At 43.9% G+C, this 19,256-nt stretch overlaps 1 protein-coding gene across 1 annotated transcript in view; it reads left to right on the top strand.

Annotated features, from left to right (window-relative positions):
* The first annotated feature begins 4,692 nt into the window (after nt 1-4,692).
* The window catches only part of LOC123018045 (vomeronasal type-2 receptor 26-like), a 35,016-nt gene continuing 20,452 nt past the window's right edge, over nt 4,693-19,256 (top strand). The window contains exon 1 of the mRNA XM_044419783.1: nt 4,693-4,904. Within this exon, the coding sequence (XP_044275718.1) occupies nt 4,693-4,904 (212 nt within the window). The remainder of the gene's footprint in view (nt 4,905-19,256) is intronic.

Here is a 19,256-nt window from a genome sequence, read left to right on the forward strand (position 1 = left end):
GAAACGAGTTCACCCAGCAGGTCCCTTATTAATGGTTTACAGCTTCCATTGTTGTGCTGTCTAAGGCACTGAGCCCTTCCATGCCCAGACCCTTCCTCACCCCTGGTTTTAAGGCAAGGAGAGACATCACCTCTGCATTTCTCATGTCAAACCAACTAGCTCCAAGCTGATCTTTCATACATTTGGAGAATCTTGCCAGTGGTTTATATTTTCAACTCTCTTATGTGTCTCTGATAGAATCCTAAAGAATTGATGCCTCTTGTTTGCTCATCAGGAAAAATTAATATTCTTCACAAGGTCCTGATGTAGAGCAAACAATTCTGCTCTTCAGGGTTATCATATCATTGACATCCAAGGTAGTTTCATTTTTTTCTCAGGAATCAAATGCAGAAGGATCAGGACAATTCTGAGACCCGAGAAAGAGGTCCATGACATCTGTTTCTGACCAACTCTAAAAAAAAAATTCTTCTCTCACCTATGGGACGAAGCCTTGGGAAATGCATTTCAGGGTGAAAAATCTGGTGATGCTCAAGAGTTCATGCTGCTTCTGGCAACCATTTGTCATTGTTTTAAACTTATGGTGATAAAAACTTCATGGTTTAGAAAATAGTAAGCATTACTTCTTTCTAATCATGCATCATTCAGAAAATTAAAGGTTAAGTGTTTCATTCTCTTGACATGTGGAACTTGTCACTGATTTGGCGCTGAAATGAAGCACTAGATCAGTCTCTTCCTCTCTTTCCAAGGTCACTTATGCCTTCACTTCTCAGATCTGGGAAGAAAAAAGTCAGTCCCCTTCCTTCTACAGGATGGTCCCTGAAGAAGGCATCCAGTACCCAGGGATTGCCAGGCTGCTGCTGCATTTCCAGTGGACAATGGTGGGTCTCTTTTCTCTGGACACTGAGAATGGATTAAAGTTCATGAGAACCATGAAACTGGAGCTCCTCGGGAATGGCATTTGTGTGATTTTTTCGCACAGCATCTCAAAGCTGAAATCAGGTCATGCAGCAATGAGGAATCTTTCACTGAAGGAGTTGGCACAAATCAACATATTCATTTATTTTGAAGAGATTTTTTTCACGTTCTATGGATTACAGATTTTAGAAAATGTTGCTGAAATACATATGAAACCTATTCATGGAAAAGTCTGGCTATTCACATGTTTGCATGATTTTACCTTGGGTTTATATTGTAGAAATTGTGATTTCCAGCATGTCTGTGCATATTTTTCCTTCCATCCCCAAACAAGTAAGACAACCAGCTATGATGGTTTTATATATTTGTATAATACTATGCATGCCTTTGTGAAGAGTGCATTCAAGTGTTCGTACTCAAAGCATGTGCTGTCAGTGAAAGAGTGGAGAAGATGCAGAGAGAAGGAGAAACCAGTGGGCCTGCCCAAAGTGGACAAGGAGCAAACTCTGTCACTGGACAGCTTCTTCTCTTACAACACACTCCACGCTGTGGCCCTTGTCATGCATGCGGCTGTTTCCTCCAGATCCAGGAGGAAGGACATGGAACGTGGAGGCAGGCTAGGTGTGCTCCAGCTTCATCCATGGCAGATATTCCCTCCCCTTCTTAGGTACTGAACTTAGAATGTGATAAATTGAGAAGAGATTTGCAAATGAAGGGGCAGCTGGAACACTCTTTGTCCTGTCCCTGTTTTGGTCCGTTCCCAGAACTGTGTCCATCTGATCTTGGCCTGTAGATTTGCCTCAAGTCATCCTGAAGCAGAACATAGAAGGAGTGTGAGGACTGTATGCGTCCTTGCTCAGATTTCTTTAAATAAATATTATAGGGCTGGCTGTTTTAATTGCTGCTTTCAGAACACCAGGCAATCAGTGTTGGACCTCCTATGCCTGGCTGAAAACAAACTACACTCAGTTTTGACTGCACTCCTGATCCCAGAATACATTCAGGTTCCCAGCTGAGAAGAGCAGGCACTTCTCTCCCAGCTGGAATGGCACTTTCTAGACCAGCAAGCAAGCTTCTAGCAAGCCAGCGAACAAGGAGAGTATTGCAGAAGTTTCACAGTGGACTTGAATTGGAAGAGTAGATGAGGGCAGAAGAAAGCAGACTCTACAAGTCAGCTTGGTGGAGGAGAGGAGAAGGGTGAGAATGCCACAACATGCAGAGAAAGGTAGAATCCAAAATGAAGGAATAGGGACCTAAAAAACTCCCAAATGGAGAGCAGCAACCCCTGTGCCATGTCCCAGTTTTGGTCAAAGATCAGAAAGGAAGACACGTGCAACAAGTGCAAGGCAGCAGCGACCTTGGAAGAAAAAGGGACAGCATCTCTGAAAAGATTGAATGAACTGGTTGTCTTCAGAATGGAGATGAAAAGACAGAAAGGAGGAATGACAGGACTCTTTGAGGAATATATGGGTTCTCAGAAAGAGCAAGGTCATGATTTCTGCTTCATCATCCCAGAATGAAGTGGGGTAAAGGGCTCAAATGACAGGAAGCACTTCTTGGCCCATTTCAAATCTTCTCTTCTAGGATTTCTGCTAGACTGGTCAGAAAGAAATCCTACTATGTATACTGTAATGAACTCCCAGGTCATTTTAGGAAGGATTGGAGGCTGTGAAGAGAACTGCCTGAGCTACTAAGGATTTCTGAAATATTGCCCTCAGAAAAGCTGCACTCCCTTTCTCTTCTGTGAAGATACTTCCATTCTCTGCTTCCTAAAGTTCTAATTACACCATGGACATCCAGCAATGAAATTAGAATCTTGTCCACAATGGAGTCATAACCAGCCACATTAAACCTGAACCAGCTCTTTAAAGAAGAGGGTCATCAGTGGTCATCAGACACCTTGCAAATAATGCAGTGATGCCAAGAAAACAGGAAGGATTTGTCAGGAAGAAATCCATTTATCTAATCAGATTTCACACTTTGATTGGGTAGCCTCCCTGGTGGACTGTGGGAATGCTGTGCAGAGCAGCTATCTGGACTTCAGCAAGGTTTGGACATAGGACAAATTCTATGAGTATGAAGGATGGTCAAATTCAAGAGAATCACATCCACTAAGCATGCTGTTCTGAGAAGTCTGATTAAAATAAATAAATAATCAGTAAAGCTGCCCAAGGGGAGTTCAGGCACCCCCACTGACACCTCGGAGAGATGCCCACAGCCCTCACCCCAACCTTTGCCATCTGGACAAAGGGGGGGAGCAGTTCTAGTGAGCAGAGTTGAGCGGGATGGGCAACCAGAAGGGTTTTCTGGGTCGCACAATCACTGAATACGCAGGGGAAAAATAAGAAATTTATACCTTGGTGGGAGCAAAAGAATGAGATGTAAGCTGCCTTGAGCCCTTTGTAGGAAAAAGGCAGGATATAAATCCAAATAATAATAATAATAATAATAATAATAATAATAATAATATCCTGTCCTTTTCCTTGCATGAGGTAAGGAAGCAGTTTGCATGCTTCTCCTCTACCCTCTTTTCCTGACAACAACAATCCCATCAGGTAGTTTAGGCTGCGGGTGAGTGACTGGCCAAAAGTCATGCAGCAATCATCAAGGATGAGTGGGGATTCAGACCTGATCTCACAGTCCCCATCCCACTTATTACACATGGGACCCCACAGATGGATGCACACCCAAACTCCCCCTGCTGCATCTTCTGAACCAAGAATGGTTTGGTTTCTGCTTGTAGGCATGCCTGTCCTCAAACAGGCTTCATCTCCTGGATTCACAAGCAGGACACATGCAGTCCCAGGATATACACCACAAGGGAAAGAGGATGCCAGAAATGGGTCGTGGGCACAGCCAGTAGGAAAGGAGAAATTTTTTTCCAAGGGAAAAGGAAGGGGGAGGAGAAGACAGAAGGAAAGTTCCTTTCCACCCTGTCCTTCAGAGAGTGCTGGGATGGAGACAGGGCCTTTCCCTCCTCTTGTCCTTTTTGGCTATCTATCTGGGAGCAACATTTTGACCAAAGCAAAGCCTGTCCCATCCCTGGACCTCAAGCTGGGCACTGGGGAAAAATCAGTCTGCACCGTGATGGTGGCCTTCCTCTGAGCTAGTGATGCCTTGGCACGATCTCCCAGGTCCCTGTTGAGCCCAACACAAATTGGAATGGACAAAGCAAAGTTTTAGCAGGGCCAAATTCTGTCTCTAATGAGACCAAACAGGGGGGGGGGGGGGGTAGCAAGTCCATGATGCAGCGGAAGACCCTTTCGGGCCAATTACATAGCACACAAACAAAGGAGTCCCTTGAACCTGCTTGTCCCAAACGGGCCACATCGGTGATTTCTCAGAGTTTGCCTGTATTGCTCATGGGCCTGAGGGAAGTGCACAGGAAGCCACAGAGGTGCTCTAGCCATTAGGCTGTACAATTATGAAAATCATAATGCATTACTGGTTCTCTTGCTTAACCTCATGGAGCCCCATTCCCCAGGACCATCCTGAATTCCTGATGCAAACATGAGATTGCAGAGGTGTGTTTTGAATCCAGGCAGAAAAAGGAAGACACCTCATTCGCTGATTTCATACTCAGAGCTCCGAAGAGGTTGAGGGCAGGGGAAGAGGCTTCCATGCAGGGCACTTCATCTCCTTCATTCCCTTCATTCCCTTCAGCTGAAGGCTTGGCTGACTGGGCACCACTTCCATTTTGGAAGGAAGCCATTCTTCTAACTGTTCCTCTGCTTGGCTGAGAGGGACAGGATGAGGGCTGTGCCAAGTGCCAGCAGAATGGCCCTCTTCTGCCTGCTGCTGCTGCTCCTCCAAGAAGCCTGCTGTGGGATGCTGCAGGCCAAATGCCCCTGGAGCTGGAACAGGGATGAGCAGCATCCACAGAATTATTTCCGGAAAGGAGACTTCATCTTCAGTGCCAGCATCTTTGCAGCAGAAGGAGATTTCAGACCACACAGTTTCAATAAACCCGCCTCTAATGAAAAGATTTTGTAAGTCATTGGCCTGCTTGACCATACACCACAAAGCTCCACGGGCAGTCAGGAAGCACAACTTGCAGAGCAATTTCTACCAGCCAGCTTCTCCCTCATTAATGCCCAGCCAGCAAACTCACAGGAAATGAAGCCCAGGGGAAGCCCAGGGCAATGGGGGCAAAGATGCACCACATTCCTTGCCTGCACATTCCTCTGCCTTGCCTTTCTCCTTCAGTGTGAACAGTTGCACTTGCTGGGCAGGAGCCTTGTGATAGGAATTGGATCTGCACTTGAACTGAATACTGCAGAAATTGGTCTTGGTCTCTTGTTTCAAGTTGGAACCATGCTGAGCTTACAGAATCCTGAGAAGCAGAAAGCAATCTCCAAGGGCAGTTGAAGGATTCACACTCAGGGATTGCAGGCTGATCCATTTTTATTTTAATTTTTTTCAGGTTAGGATCCACATATTACTGGAAGATCCTCTCCTACTTGTTTGCCTTCCAGGAGGTCAACCAGAATTCCAGTCTCTTGCCCAACGTCACCCTGGGCTACAGCATCTATGACAGCCTTCATGATGTTAGACTGACGTCTGATGCAGCCATAGACCTGCTCTCGACCTCTCAGGCCCATGTTCCCAACTACAAGTGTGGCAGACAAAATCATCTGCTGGCCGTCCTTGAGGAATCTGACTCTGACAACTCCATGCAGCTTTCCAACATGCTGGGCATCTTCAAAATCCCACAGGTAAGAGGACTGGGAGGAGCAGTATGAGGTGCCATGTAGGGAAAGCAAAAGATTCCCCAAAAATTTGGCATGGATGATATGCCTTCCAGGACAAGAGACCATCCTACTCAATCCTGAGTTGTAAAGGGTTTAAACCCCCTCTGCCCCACACAAGGCACCCATCTGGCATTGTTAGATTTGAGGATTAACAAAAAGGTCCCTCTTGTATGTTGACTGATCATGAGAAATAGAGGCCAAACCAGCAAGTAATGTTATATCAAACACCCTTATTGTACGTGCACACCCACAAATAAGAGTGAGCCCATCTCCAGTCAAAAGAACATCATGAATCTTCCCTGTGGACATGGTTATCTCAAGCAACACTTCAAGTGTCAAAACAAGTGGCTCCAAGCTGATCATTTACACATTCTGACCTTCCTCGCAAAGGTTGATCTTTTTGACTCTCCTGTTCCTTTCTGATAGATCCCTGAACAATTGACCCTTCCCTTTTGGTCATCGGGAAATATTTGTATTCTTCATTAGGACCAGATGTAGAAAAAATAATTTCTCACCATGGGGTAAGTCTTATCATAGACACCAAGATAGTTTCCTTTTCTTTCCCAGTCATCAAATTCAGAAGGGTGAGGATTATTCTGAGACCCCAGGAAGGTGTCCATGGCATCTGTGTTTGAGCAACCCTACAAACCAATTCTGCCATATCTGGGATCAAGTCTTGGGAAATTTATTCCAGGAAGGAAAATCTGGAGATTCACAAATGTTCAGGCTAATCCCAGCATCCATTTGTCAGTGTTTACAACTTACGGTGCTAAAACACTCATTTTTAAAAAAATAACTAGCATTACGTGTTTTTGAATCATGTTTCAAAGAAATATTTAATGGAGAAATGGTCATTTCTCAAGAGTTGAGGAACTTTGATTTGGTCCTGAAATAAAGCAATTGATCAGTCTCTTCCTTTCTTTTCCAGGTCAGCTATGCATTCACTTCTCAGGTTCTGACAGAAAATAGTTGGTCCCCTTCCTTCTACAGGATGATCCCGGAAGAAGGCATCCAATACCCAGGGATTGTCAGGCTGCTGCTGCATTTCAAGTGGACGATGGTTGCACTGGACACTGAGAATGGAGACAAGTTCATGAGAACCTTGAAAGTGGAGCTCCTCAGGAATGGCATTTGTGTGATTTTTTCACGCAGCATCTCACAACTGAAATCAGGCAAAGCAGGAATCCAGCTGCGGTCACTGGAGGAGCTGGTAGAAATCAATGTCTTTGTTTGCTTTGCAGAGATCTATTTCTTGTTCTATGGAACAGAATTTGTGCAAAGGGCTATTGAAATGCTTCTGAAACCTGTTAATGGGAAAGTCTGGATCACCACAACTTTGAGTGACTTTACCTTGGATTTAGCTTATACAAATATTATAACTATATTCCAGCATGTCTCTGCATATTTTTCCTTCATTCCACAAACATTTAAAAGGTTCAACTATGATGGTTTTCAAGATTTGTATATCTCTATGAAGGAATTTGTGAATAGAGCATTCAAGTGTTCATACTCAAAGCATGTGCTGTCAGTGAAAGAGTGGACAAGATGCAGAGAGGAGAACCCGGAGGGCCTGCCCCAAGTAGACAAGGAGCAAACACTGTCTCTGGACAACTTCTTCTCTTACAACACAGTCCTTGCTGTGGCCCGTGCTGTGGATGCAGCTGTTTCCTCAAGATCCAATAGGAATTCCATGGAACGTGGAAACAGGCTTGATGTGCGTCAGCTTCATCCATGCCAGGTATTCCTTTCCCTTCTTGGGCATTGACTTTGAATATGAAAAATGGGGAGGTGCTTTTCCAAATGAAGGGGCAGCTGGAGCACTCTCTTTTCTGGTCCCTCTTTTGGTCCCTCTACTGACTACATGGGCCTTTTATCTGGTTGTGTCCCGCAGAGTTGCATCAAGTCATCCTGTTATGGCATTTAGTAAGAACTTGAGGACTGTACAGGTTCTTGCTCAGATTCCTCAACCTAAAATAATAGGGCTTGCTGCATTGCCTGGGTTCAGAACACAGGGCAATCCATGTTTGACCTGCTATGCATTGCTGAACACAACTCACACTCAGTTGTGTCTGCATTCCTTATCCCCGGAACTTTCATGTTCATAGCTGAGAAGAGCAGGGGCTTCTGTCCCAGCTGGTCTGGCACTTTCCAGACAAGCAAGCAAGTTCCAGTGAGCAAGATGACATGGAGACTTAGCCGGAGTTTGGCAGTGGAGTTCTAGTGGAAGAGGCCAAGGAAGAGGAAAGCAAGTTGCACTGGTCTCCTTCTTTAGCCATCTTGGAAGAACAAGTGAGAGTGCTGCAGTGGTGAATGTGAACCCTCAAGGCAATGAGACGATGGTGCATTTGAGGTCAAGCACAGCAGCTGCAACTTTCAGTGTAGTACAGGAGCCAGAAGAGCAAGAGGGATCAGTGGGTGAAAAAGAGAATCCTGAGCAAGTGAAGATGAGGAGGGAAGTCCCTGGAATAGGGGGCAGTCAGGAGCAAAGGAACCAGAAGATGATTTGCACTACTGAAAGAAGAGGAACCATGCGACCACTTTCAGCACCTCGAAAGACAGACTCACAGGCTGCATGTAACCAGCAGGGCAGACCTAGCGGACAAAGCAGCAGCTGCAATAACCCTGGGGAAAGCGCCCATACTAAACTTGAATTCCTATTGAAGGCAAATCCAAGTGTAGTCAAACTGACAGCTGTAATGTCAGGTAAGCCCATTTGAAGACGCTCAGAAAGATCCTAACTCAAGTCCCATGTCAAATGACTCTGAGGAGGAAAGCAGTCCCTGATAGATGGGATTTTTTAAAAAGCAATTCTAAAGGCAGAATTCTATACTTTTCAATCCAAGATAAGAAAAGGAAGACAACCGAGAAAGCCTCTTCCATGCATTTTTCCCAAAAGGGGCTCTGATGATGATTTGAACACCAACCTGCCCAACCCACAGTGACATCTCTAGGAAGCAGGAAGAAGGACAAGCTACAAGTGGAGAAAGCGAGCAAGAAGCACAGAAGGGAAGGGGTAGCATCAGGAAGATTAAGCAGAGAATGAGAGGGGTTAGTGAGGGATACTAAAAGCAACCCAAAGTCGCTGCAGATGGCGAAACGATGACAGAATTCAAGAAAGCCTGACATTTTCAGCTTGTTATTAGACTCTGTCTTGTCTCAAAAGAGGAGTAAGGAACCCCCTGCAGGATGGAAGGATATGCAGAAGATGCATGATGGGAGATCAAGTTTGAAAGGAAAAGGATAAATGATCTTCTACCCCTAATGAAGGAGCCAATCTCTAGGGCCTGATGAACTGCATCCAAATGTTAGAAAGCAACTGGCAGAATAGGTATAGCAACCACTGTCTTGCTCTCCTTGAGAAGTGCCAGATGGCTGCAGAAAGCCTCATTTTGACCTCACCTTGAGGAAGGGAAAGCTGGAGGTCTCTTAGAATGACAGAACAGCCGATCTGGCACAGTGCTACAGTGCTACAGAAAAATCTGGAGCAGATTGTAAACCTACTGATCTTGAGACACCTTGGAAATAATGCAGTGATGCTGAGAAACCTGTACGGATTTATCAGGAAGAAATCCTTTTTATCTAATCAGATTTCGCATTTTGATTGGGTAACCTCCCTGGAGGACTGTGGGAATGCTGTGCACATCATCTCTCTGGACTTCAGCAAAGCTTTGGACAAATTGCTCCACATTATGATTAGCAAACTAACTCCAAGTGAGGTAGATAGAACAACTCTCAGCTGGATGCTCCTTTGACTGGAGAATCGGACCCAGTGTGCTCACCAATGGCCCCTTCTGAGATCAAGGAGAGGTAACATATAGAGTACATGGCCCAGTGCTCTTCAACATTTGCTTTGATGATTTGAATAAGGAAGTGCAGGGAATGCTGATCAGATCTGCACATCTCATGTGTTCTTTATGGTACCATTGTAGACAGAAATTGAATGTATAGAATCTCAGAAGAAGAAATACGAAAGCTTTCAGAAGAGGATTGCAAGGATGATCTGTGAATCTGAAACTAAGGCATGTGAGGAGAGATTGAATGAACTGGGCATACTTAACCTAGAGATGAAAGGACTGAAGGGAGTTATCATAATACTCTTCAAGGACTGGATGGGTTGTCACTAAGTGCAAGGCCGCAATCTCTGATTGATCATTCCAGAGTGCAGGATTGGAATAAAGACCTCAAGTGACAGGAGGCACTTCTTGGCCCCTTCCAAATTCCCTGTTGTAGGATTCCTGTGATACCTCTCAGAAAGAAAACCAATTTAACATGCTAAAATGAACTCTCAGATCAGCTTCTAACAGATGGCAGGTTTTGAAACAGGAACATCCATTTGCTCCTCCTGAAGACTCCTGAACTATTGGCTTCAGAGAAGCTGCCCTCACTTTTCCTTCAGTGACAATGCTTATAGTCAATGCTCCTTAGGCTCCTACTTAGATGATGGGCATCCACAAATGAAATCAGAAACTTGTCCATAATGCAAACCAAACCCAGCCGCATTAAAGTGGAACTTGCTCTTAGCAAAAACAAGGGAATGAAATGTGCCTTGTCAAATGCTTCTTCTTTCTTTGTTCTTCCAGCTGCACCCTTTCCTGAGAGACCCCCAGTTTCACAACCATTCTATTGACGGGGTGTATTTAGATGAAAACGGAGACCTGGCAGCCAACTTGGACCTTGTCAATTGGGTGATGTTTCCCAACAAGACTATTGCAAGAGTAAAAGTTGGGAGTCTAGAAAGACGGGGCTTGCCTGGCCCCAAATTCACCATTTACAGAGATCCCATTGTGTGGCCCAGATGGCAAGATCAGGTGAAGAAAACCATCTCCATCTTTCCAGTTTTTAAATTTTCCATCCTTGCTCAAACATTCTGGATAATGGGAGGCACAATAATTCAGTATGTTAATAAAAAGCATGAGATGTAAATGGTGTAGTGAATAAAGGCAAAGCGATTCACTTTAAGGAAATGTACAGCTTTGCAGGGTGCGGTTTAGTTATGGAATCTGCTGAAAACCTGGACCTGCTCTCCTTCCTTTCAAGCCTGTCTCCCCCATCCCCAGCTTCCTCAGTCCCCACTCTCCTCCCCTCATGCTCCTCTTTCTCACTCAGCCCCTGCCCCAGGCCAGGTGCGTGGAGAGCTGCCGCCCGGGATTCTTCAAGGTGGCTCGGGAAGGACAGCCCATTTGCTGCTATGACTGCACTCAGTGTGCAGAAGGGACCATTTCCACCGGGGAAGGTGGGTGAGTACACAGTAAAAGGCACTAACTGGGAGGAGTGAATTATATGACAATGGCTGAGTCCTCATTTAGGGATGCCAGGCCATCCAGAAAAGAATTTGGCTTAGTTGTTTCTGGAATATTCAAGCAGAAAATCTTTGTGGGGTTAATTTTACACACCCCTCACCCCAGTCCTGGAAGCATTCAATGCCTCAACTCCTGTGTGGTATTCCTTGCTTCCCAGAATGCCTCATTTCCTCCTTGCTTCAGCAGCCACATGCTCCTTGACCTTTGGGCACTGCAGGGATGTTTTCTCTTTGGTACCACTTGTTGCTAAGCCTCCCATGTTCACAACTGCCCGGCATTCCTCCTATTCCTGTCCATCTCTCCACCTTCTTCTCCTTCCACAGTACCTCTCATGACATCCTGGCACATAAAGCAAACCTTGTCCTGCAGTGGTTCCCCTCCACTTGCAGAGGAAACAAAAGCGCCCTGAACAGTTCCCAAAGGAGAACTGGATGGCTTGCAGAGAAGGAATATTCTTGATCATAAGGAGCTTTTGGAGCTTCTGTTGCCTCATCTAAGAGCTGAAAGAGGACTTCTCTTGCTGGCATTGCAGGGCTTGCCATCTGGAAGGATCCTGGGGAAAGACCCTGTGGATTATTTCAGCAATGGTTCCTGTTGGGGTGTATGGGGTTTTCAGATATGTATGGATAGGTTGGATTGAAGGACATGTGGACATGATCTTCAGCTGTGCATGCTGGGCTTCAGCCCATTCTGAAATGAGCAGGGGACAGAAAAGTTTCCATGGAGTCCAAGATGAGTGGAGTGTTCCATGATATTCCTTATTTATCTATCAGTAAAAAACAAAGTATAAATGGTAGTACAATGAAAGTGTCTTCAAGTATAATGAACTTGAAGTGCCAGATCATAAAGCATCTGGGATTCATTTATTCATTGTCCGTATATCCCTCCATTTTCTTTCCAGAAACTCGAGGTGGTTTCTGCAGAGGTCATTTCCTCCTTCTGTCAGTGCTTTCCTGAAAGCAACCCTGTGAGGTTGGCTGGTCTGCGCATCTTTGAATGGCCCACAGTCACCCAGTGAGCAGCATGGCTGAATCAGAACTAGACTCTGGCTTGACTTTCTACTGTACCATGTTGGCAGGTGTTGCCAGTTCTGGAAATCCAGCCATGACACTGGGGGAGCTGAACTCCCTCCACCACCTTAGAACCCACCACCCCCAGACTACGTCCTCTTCTCTCCTATCCTTCCCACCGCTGAGAAGTAGAGCTAGTGCAGAATGCACAGAACTGTGCAAACATGAGTTGAATCACTCAGAAGGTTTTTCTGGGCAGAAGGATCCAAATGCTGAACTTGTCATTCATTTCCAGCCCAGTTGGGTCTGAGATGGTTCTCTGCGGGGCTGTGCAGAAGGTAGATACGACTATTAAGCAGGGAGGGGCAGAAAAGGCAGATCAGAGGTTGGCAGTGCTCATGTGTCAGCATCCTCTTTTGGGTGCTTCTCCACCCACACGTCACCTGGGTCAGTCAAGGAGAAAGCTGACCAAATTAATATTCCCAAGTAATACTGATAAGAACAAGAACAATAATGAATAAAACATACACAGCAGCAACTGGAAGGGATGTTAGGTTGTTGTTTCTCTTGCTTTCGACAGATGCAGAGCATTGCCTGAAGTGTCCAGAAGATCAGCATCCAAACAAGACCCAGGATAGGTGCATCCCCAAGGTCATCACCTTCCTGTCTTATGGAGAAAATTTGGGGACCTTCCTCACTTGTGCAGCCCTTCTTTTCTCCATTGCCACAGGAAGCATAATGGGAATCTTCAGGAAATTTCAAGAAACCCCAGTAGTCAAGGCCAACAACAGAGATCTCTCCTACATTCTGCTTGTCTCCCTCTTGCTTTGCTTTGCATGCTCTTTCCTCTTCATTGGCCAGCCAAGAAGCATCACCTGCCTCCTCCAACAAGCAGCCTTCAGCATCATCTTCTCAGTGGCCATCTCTTCCCTCCTGGCCAAAACTGTCACTGTGGTGCTGGCCTTCCTGGCCACCAAGCCAGGAAACAGGGCAAGGAACTGGTTGGGGAAAGGTTTGGCATACTCTGTTGTCATCTGCTCTTCCAGCGTCCAAGTAGTCCTCTCCACCATCTGGTTGGGTACATCTCCTCCTTTCCCTGACTCTAACAAGCACTCCCAGCCTGGCCAGATCATCTTGCAGTGCAACGAAGGATCTGTGGCCATGTTCTACACTGCCCTCGGTTACATGGGATTCCTGGCTGCCATCTGCTTCACAGTGGCCTTCCTGGCCAGGAAGCTGCCCGGGGCCTTCAACGAGGCCAAGCTGATCACCTTTAGCATGCTGGTCTTCTGCAGTGTCTGGGTGTCCTTTGTGCCCACCTACCTGAGCACCAGGGGCAAGTACATGGTGGCCGTGCAGGTCTTCTCCATCTTGGCTTCCAGTGCTGGGCTGCTGGGCTGCATCTTCCTCCCCAAGTGCTACATTATTCTAGCAAGCCCCGACCTAAATACCAAGGAGTATCTCATGATCAAAAGCAAAACATAAATTGTGCTTGTATTGTTTCTCAAGAGCTCAAGAGTCTGACGTTTGTGATCATCCTAGGGATCCATTTTGGGGATATGGATGGTATAGAAATGAAACAAATGAAAAAAAAAAAAAAGCTTTGCAATGTTCGGTACTTGGAGAAACAGTCAAGCTCCATTTCATACATGGGGAAGCAGCATGCAAGAATTTTTCTCATGTTACTCTCATTAGTTAAGCTTTGTTGCTGTTGTTGGTATTTTCCCTCCCCGCCACCCCAGTGTTCCTTTTTTTTAGTCTTTGAGTTTTTCATGCTATCTTTTTCAGTGTCAGCAGACAAATCCTCGTTGAGTGAAGTTTCCCAGGATAACAAAAGTGCAGCTTCTCAGTTTTTGGAAACATTTTTTCTACGCTGGGAGAAATTTTGTCATCAGTATTTTAATGTGAAGAGTGTAAACCTCCCTTCTCGAATCTGTTTGCACCTGAATAAAGGGCACACGGTCCTACCCAGTGTCCAATTAAATCTGCTTAACTTCATAACTTTCCTGTAAGAGGAATAGGCACAAGAAGCATCAAGAACATTTTTGGTTTTGCTGTTAATTGTCAGGCTATAAAATTAAGAAAGCATTCATTCACACACCCTCAAAAGTTTATGAGGAGACTCACCTGCACTCTGGAAACAGGGCACCCAGATGTCAGTGGAGGGGGTTTGCAGGCTGATGCACTTCAATGCCTCCTTTGTGTGGAAGCAGGCACCTTCAGAAGACTTCTACAAGTGAGCCAAAGGAAAGGCACCTGCTCCCTAAGCCCTCCAACCAGTCCACAAGGGCTCTCTGGCCTCCTATCCCAGCTCGCTCCAGCTCAGCTGCCTTCTCCCTTGCTCCATCCTTGCAGCACGAGCACCTCATCCCCAGCAGAGCAGCCCATGGAGGGAGGGATCATGCACATCCCAGAGAGCAGTCAATGGAGGGGGAGGCCACCCTAAATGTAAAGGAAGGAGCAGAAAAGTGAAGGAAGGAAGGAAGGATTGATGGACAAGGGAAGGAAGGAAGAGATAGAGTTTCTTTGAAAAGATTGGAATGCATCATTTACAACAGAAGAAAATGAAATGTGTACTGATGAGAATATAGCCATTTTAAATATATGTATATCTATTATGTTATTGTTGTTAGTCGCGAAGTCATGTCCTACCCATCACAACCCCATGGACAACATTCCTCCAGGGCTTCCTGTCCTCCACCATCCCCCAGAGTCCACTTAAGGTCACACCGACTGCTTCAGTGACTCCATCTAGCCACGTCATTCTCTGCCGTCCCCTTCTTCTTTTGGCATCAATTGTTCCCAGCATTAGGCTCTTCTCCAGTGTGTCCTTCCTTCTCATTAGGTGGCCAAAGTATTTGAGTTTCATCTTCAGCATCTGGCCTTCTAGAGAGCAGTCAGTGATGATCTCCTTTAGGACTGACCGGTTTGATCGCCTTGCAGTCCAAGGGACTCTCAGGAGTCCTCTACTGCACCACAATTCAAAGACCACAATTCTTCGGCACTCAGCCTTTCTTATGGTCCAAATTTCACAGCCATACCTTGCAAATGGGAAAACCATAGGCTTGACTATACGTACTTTTGTTGGCAGGGTGATGTCTCTGCTTTTTAGCATACTGTCTAGATTTGCCATAACTTTCCTCCCAAGGAGCAAGCGTCTTTTAATTTCTTGGCTGCAGTCCCCATCTGCAGTGATCCTGGAGCCCAGGAAAATAAAATCTGTCATTAATATCTATTATATCAGTAAATAAAACATTGCTAATCCATTTTTGATTTTTGTAGGCAGACAGTTAATAGAGTTCCATTTATTGTTATCTTTCTCTTTTGCACTTCCACACTTTGTTTGGGGGATGGGCGAGCTGACTCACTGGGGAACCTGTAAAAGAAATGCTGGAAGGACATGATCCAGGGCCTTTTAAAAGAGGTGTTTCCAAAGTCTTAAGGCTATCCAAAACTAGAACAGATTCTGCTTATAGCAATTGAAGGACAGGAGACTCCCAGGCACATAGTCAACCAAGGTTCTTCTGAAAATTCCTGCAAATGGAGGTCTGTGACTAGAGAGGTCCTGCAGGGTTCCAGATTGGGAGGAAAGGTGTGGTCAAGTCTTGGGTTCTGAAGGACACCGAAGAAAATCCAAAGATCATTCTGTGCTTTCCGGACTACAGCAAATATGTACCCACTTCCCAGTTGCATCACCAACATGCATTGGAGTATTCATTATTCATATAATTCAATTTAACTGGCATTAAGTACCATTTTGATTCTTCAGTGCTAATGTTTCTTTTAAAATCTATTTCCCAAGACTATTTAGGAGAATCATATCAGTCCTCCACTTCTAGCAATACGTTGTAAATTTTACCTGTCCTTCCTCTTATCCACATATTATCTTGTTCTTCTTTCTGTAAAATTAGATCTTCAGATTTAGCACATTGTCTACATTTACCAGTTTTCTTCAAGAAGTCTTAGTCCAATGATCTACTTGAAGTAAATTATACCGAGCCACTTTACCCTTTTCCACTACTGCTTGTATCATTTCTTTACTCCTCATTTGCTCTAAGCAATCTTTCAACCTAATAACATGTTTACTCTTCCACACCTCCCTCAAACCACTCCTCAATTTCTCTGGGAATCTTTCTAATTCCCTAATTGGCTATAAAGGTGAAATCAATGAGTTAAATATGTCCCTCTATGTATCCCAAATTGTTACCATATTCTTAAAAAGGGGGTTTCCTATCTTTTAAATTTTTTTTATTATCTTGTTCAAAAATATTTAATAAGGATCCCTCTACATCTTGATATTTTACATTTAATACAGATAAACTTCCAATTTTCTAGTTCATATACCATCATTTTTCCCCTTACATGTATATTCAGTTCTATTTAATCCTTTTCTAGTCAAATCTGCCATCTGCCTGCCTATGATAAAACTGCTTTGATCCATATTAATATAATTACCATTAAAATTACTCATCCTCTTTGCAAATATTGCTGCAAAAAATTTTGCACTGCATCTTGGTTATTCAAGGATATAGGTCTATAGGCTCCAGGATCAGTCGAATCTTTGTTGGGGTTTGGAATTAAAACTATTGCAGAGCATTTCCAAGAGGCTGGCATCCTACCTCCTTCCAATACATGTCTAAATGAAGATTTTAATTTGGGAATCAACACCTTTTTAAATGTTTTATAATTCTCTAGACCAAAACCATCTATCCCAGGAGTTTTTCCTACTTTTAACTTGTCAGTAATATCTTCTACTGTCTAACAAGTTGTTCCATCAGCTCCCTGCCCATTTGCTGTAGTTTTCCCCCACAACATCTCTCTATGCTTGATCGAATTTTATCAAGTGAGAACTTTCCACTTGAATACAAGTTAGAAAAAAATCTAAATTTTTTTCCTAATTTGTACTTTGTTAAGTTGCACTTTTGACCACTCTCATCTTTAACTAATCCAATTTTTTTTTACCTTTCTTTTTGTGTGGCTGTAGCCAGCAATCTCGAATTCTTGTTACTGAATTCCAAATATTCTCTTTTTAAGATGATGATGATGATGATGATGATGATTATAACATTTCTATGCCGCCCCTTGCCAAAGCCTCGGGGTGGCTTACAACACAATAAAATACATTGACATACAATAGAACATAATAAATTACCATTAAATACAAAAATACAAAAAATACACTGAGTTACGAACATAATAATATAAAATTAAGATTATCAGTACAAAATAAGTAAATAAATAATATGGGAGGAGAAAAGAGAAGGAAGAAGAAAGTTGCCCTGGCCAGATCATATATTTTAACAATTAAAATGATGTTTAAATAAAAAGGTCTTTACCTGGCGCCGAAAAACTAGTAACGATGGTGCCAGGCGGACCTCTTTGGGGAGTGAATTCCATAGGTTGGGCGCCACCGCAGAGAAAGCTCTCCTCCGACTACTTACTCTCCTAATTTCTTTCATGGAGGGTTCCCGGAGAAGGGACTCTCCCGCAGATCTCAAAGGGCGGTTGGGCATATACGGATGTAAGCGCTCGTTCAGGTAGCAAGGACCCAAGCCGTTTAGGGCTTTATAGGTCATAATCAACACCTTGAATTGGGCCCGGGCTTCAATGGGAAGCCAGTGAAGCTGACGGAGGACTGGAGTCATGTGAGCATAACGCCCCGTCCCCGTCAGCAACCTGGCAGCTCTATTTTGCACCAATTGAAGTGTTCGGACTGTCTTCAGGGGAAGCCCCACGTAAAGCGCGTTACAGAAGTCTAGGCGGGAAGTCACCAGCACGTGTGTCACCATCGCCAGGCAGTCGTACTCCAGGTAGGGGCGCAGCTGATTAATCAGCCGAAGCTGAAGGAAAGCGCTCCTCGCCACCGCTGTCACCTGAGCTTCCAAAGAAAGCTCCGGGTCGAGGAGTACTCCTAAGCTGTGGACCTTGTCCCTAAGAGGGAGTGTTGCACCATTCAGGACCAGGTCCAATCCACCCTCTCCGAAGTCCGATCCGCCAACCAACAGGACCTCCGTCTTGTCTGGGTTGAGTTTCAGTTTATTGGCCCTCATCCATTCCATTACCTCGGCCAAGCACCGGTTCAGCACAGCCACTGCCTCACCTGGATTAGTGGAAAATGAGAGGTAGAGCTGGGTATCATCAGCGTATTGATGATTCCGCAGCCCACACCTCCTGATGACTTCTCCCAGCAGTTTCATATAGATGTTAAATAGCAGAGGGGATAGGATGGAGCCCTGTGGTACTATGTCTCTCTGAATATTTTTCAGTTTCAGTAATTTGCTACTCTTTTCTTTTAGTCTGAATTACTGTTAAAATATTTATGTCCCTATTTTCCATATACTTTTCCTCCAATTCTTTTATTTGTCCCTCTAAAATTTCCACATATTTAATTCTTTGTCTTCTTAAATTGTATGCTTCTTTAGTACTAAACCCTGTTGCAACTGCCTTCATTGTATCCCAAATAAAGCTTTCTTGACTACCTTCTCTAGCATTAATCTCCCATATTTCTTTTATTTGTTCCATTCAATCTGCTATATCTTTATGTTGTAAAATATTTACATCCATTTTTCATCTTTTAACATCTTTAGAATCATATTTAATTTAAAGAACCATATTTACCAAAGTATGATCTGTCACTTTTATCAAACCTATATCTGAGTTACACACTCTAGATAACAAATCATTAGACACAAAATATATAATCTATTCTCTAATAAGTCTTATGAACTGAAGAATAAAATGTTTACCCCTTTCCATTTCCCTTTAACTCTCTCCATACATCTTTCAAATCTGTTTTGTTTACCATTTTAGTCAACACTGTAGTGCTATATCTTCTTTCTTCTTTACTAGAGTTTATGTTTCACTGTATCCATTACCATATTTAAATCTAAAGCCATTATTACAGATCCCTGTCTTATATCATCTCTTTTTAAGCACTATTTTGAAGAAAGCCATCTGATTTTCATTCTGTGAATAAATATTATTTACGGTATAGTTCTCCCCTCTCAATTCTCCCTGTTTTATCAAATGTCTAATTTTTTGTCTTTTTAATTTTATTTAATTTAAATTTCTTCAGCTTTCTTAGATATAATTGTCATTCCCCTTCATTTAGAACTCCCTTATGCTTTCTCATAAATATTTGGCCATGATACCCTTAACTCTTTAACCTCTCTTTTCTTTGATGCATCTCTTGCAAAAATACACTATCTGCTTTATCTTTATTATAGCTTCAATTTTTTCCTTTTCATTACATTCCACAAGCATTTAACATTCAAAGATAA

Source organism: Varanus komodoensis, unplaced genomic scaffold (assembly GCF_004798865.1).
Source record: "Varanus komodoensis strain SLA01 unplaced genomic scaffold, ASM479886v1 scaffold108, whole genome shotgun sequence".
NCBI classification, from domain to species: Eukaryota; Metazoa; Chordata; class Lepidosauria; order Squamata; family Varanidae; genus Varanus; species Varanus komodoensis.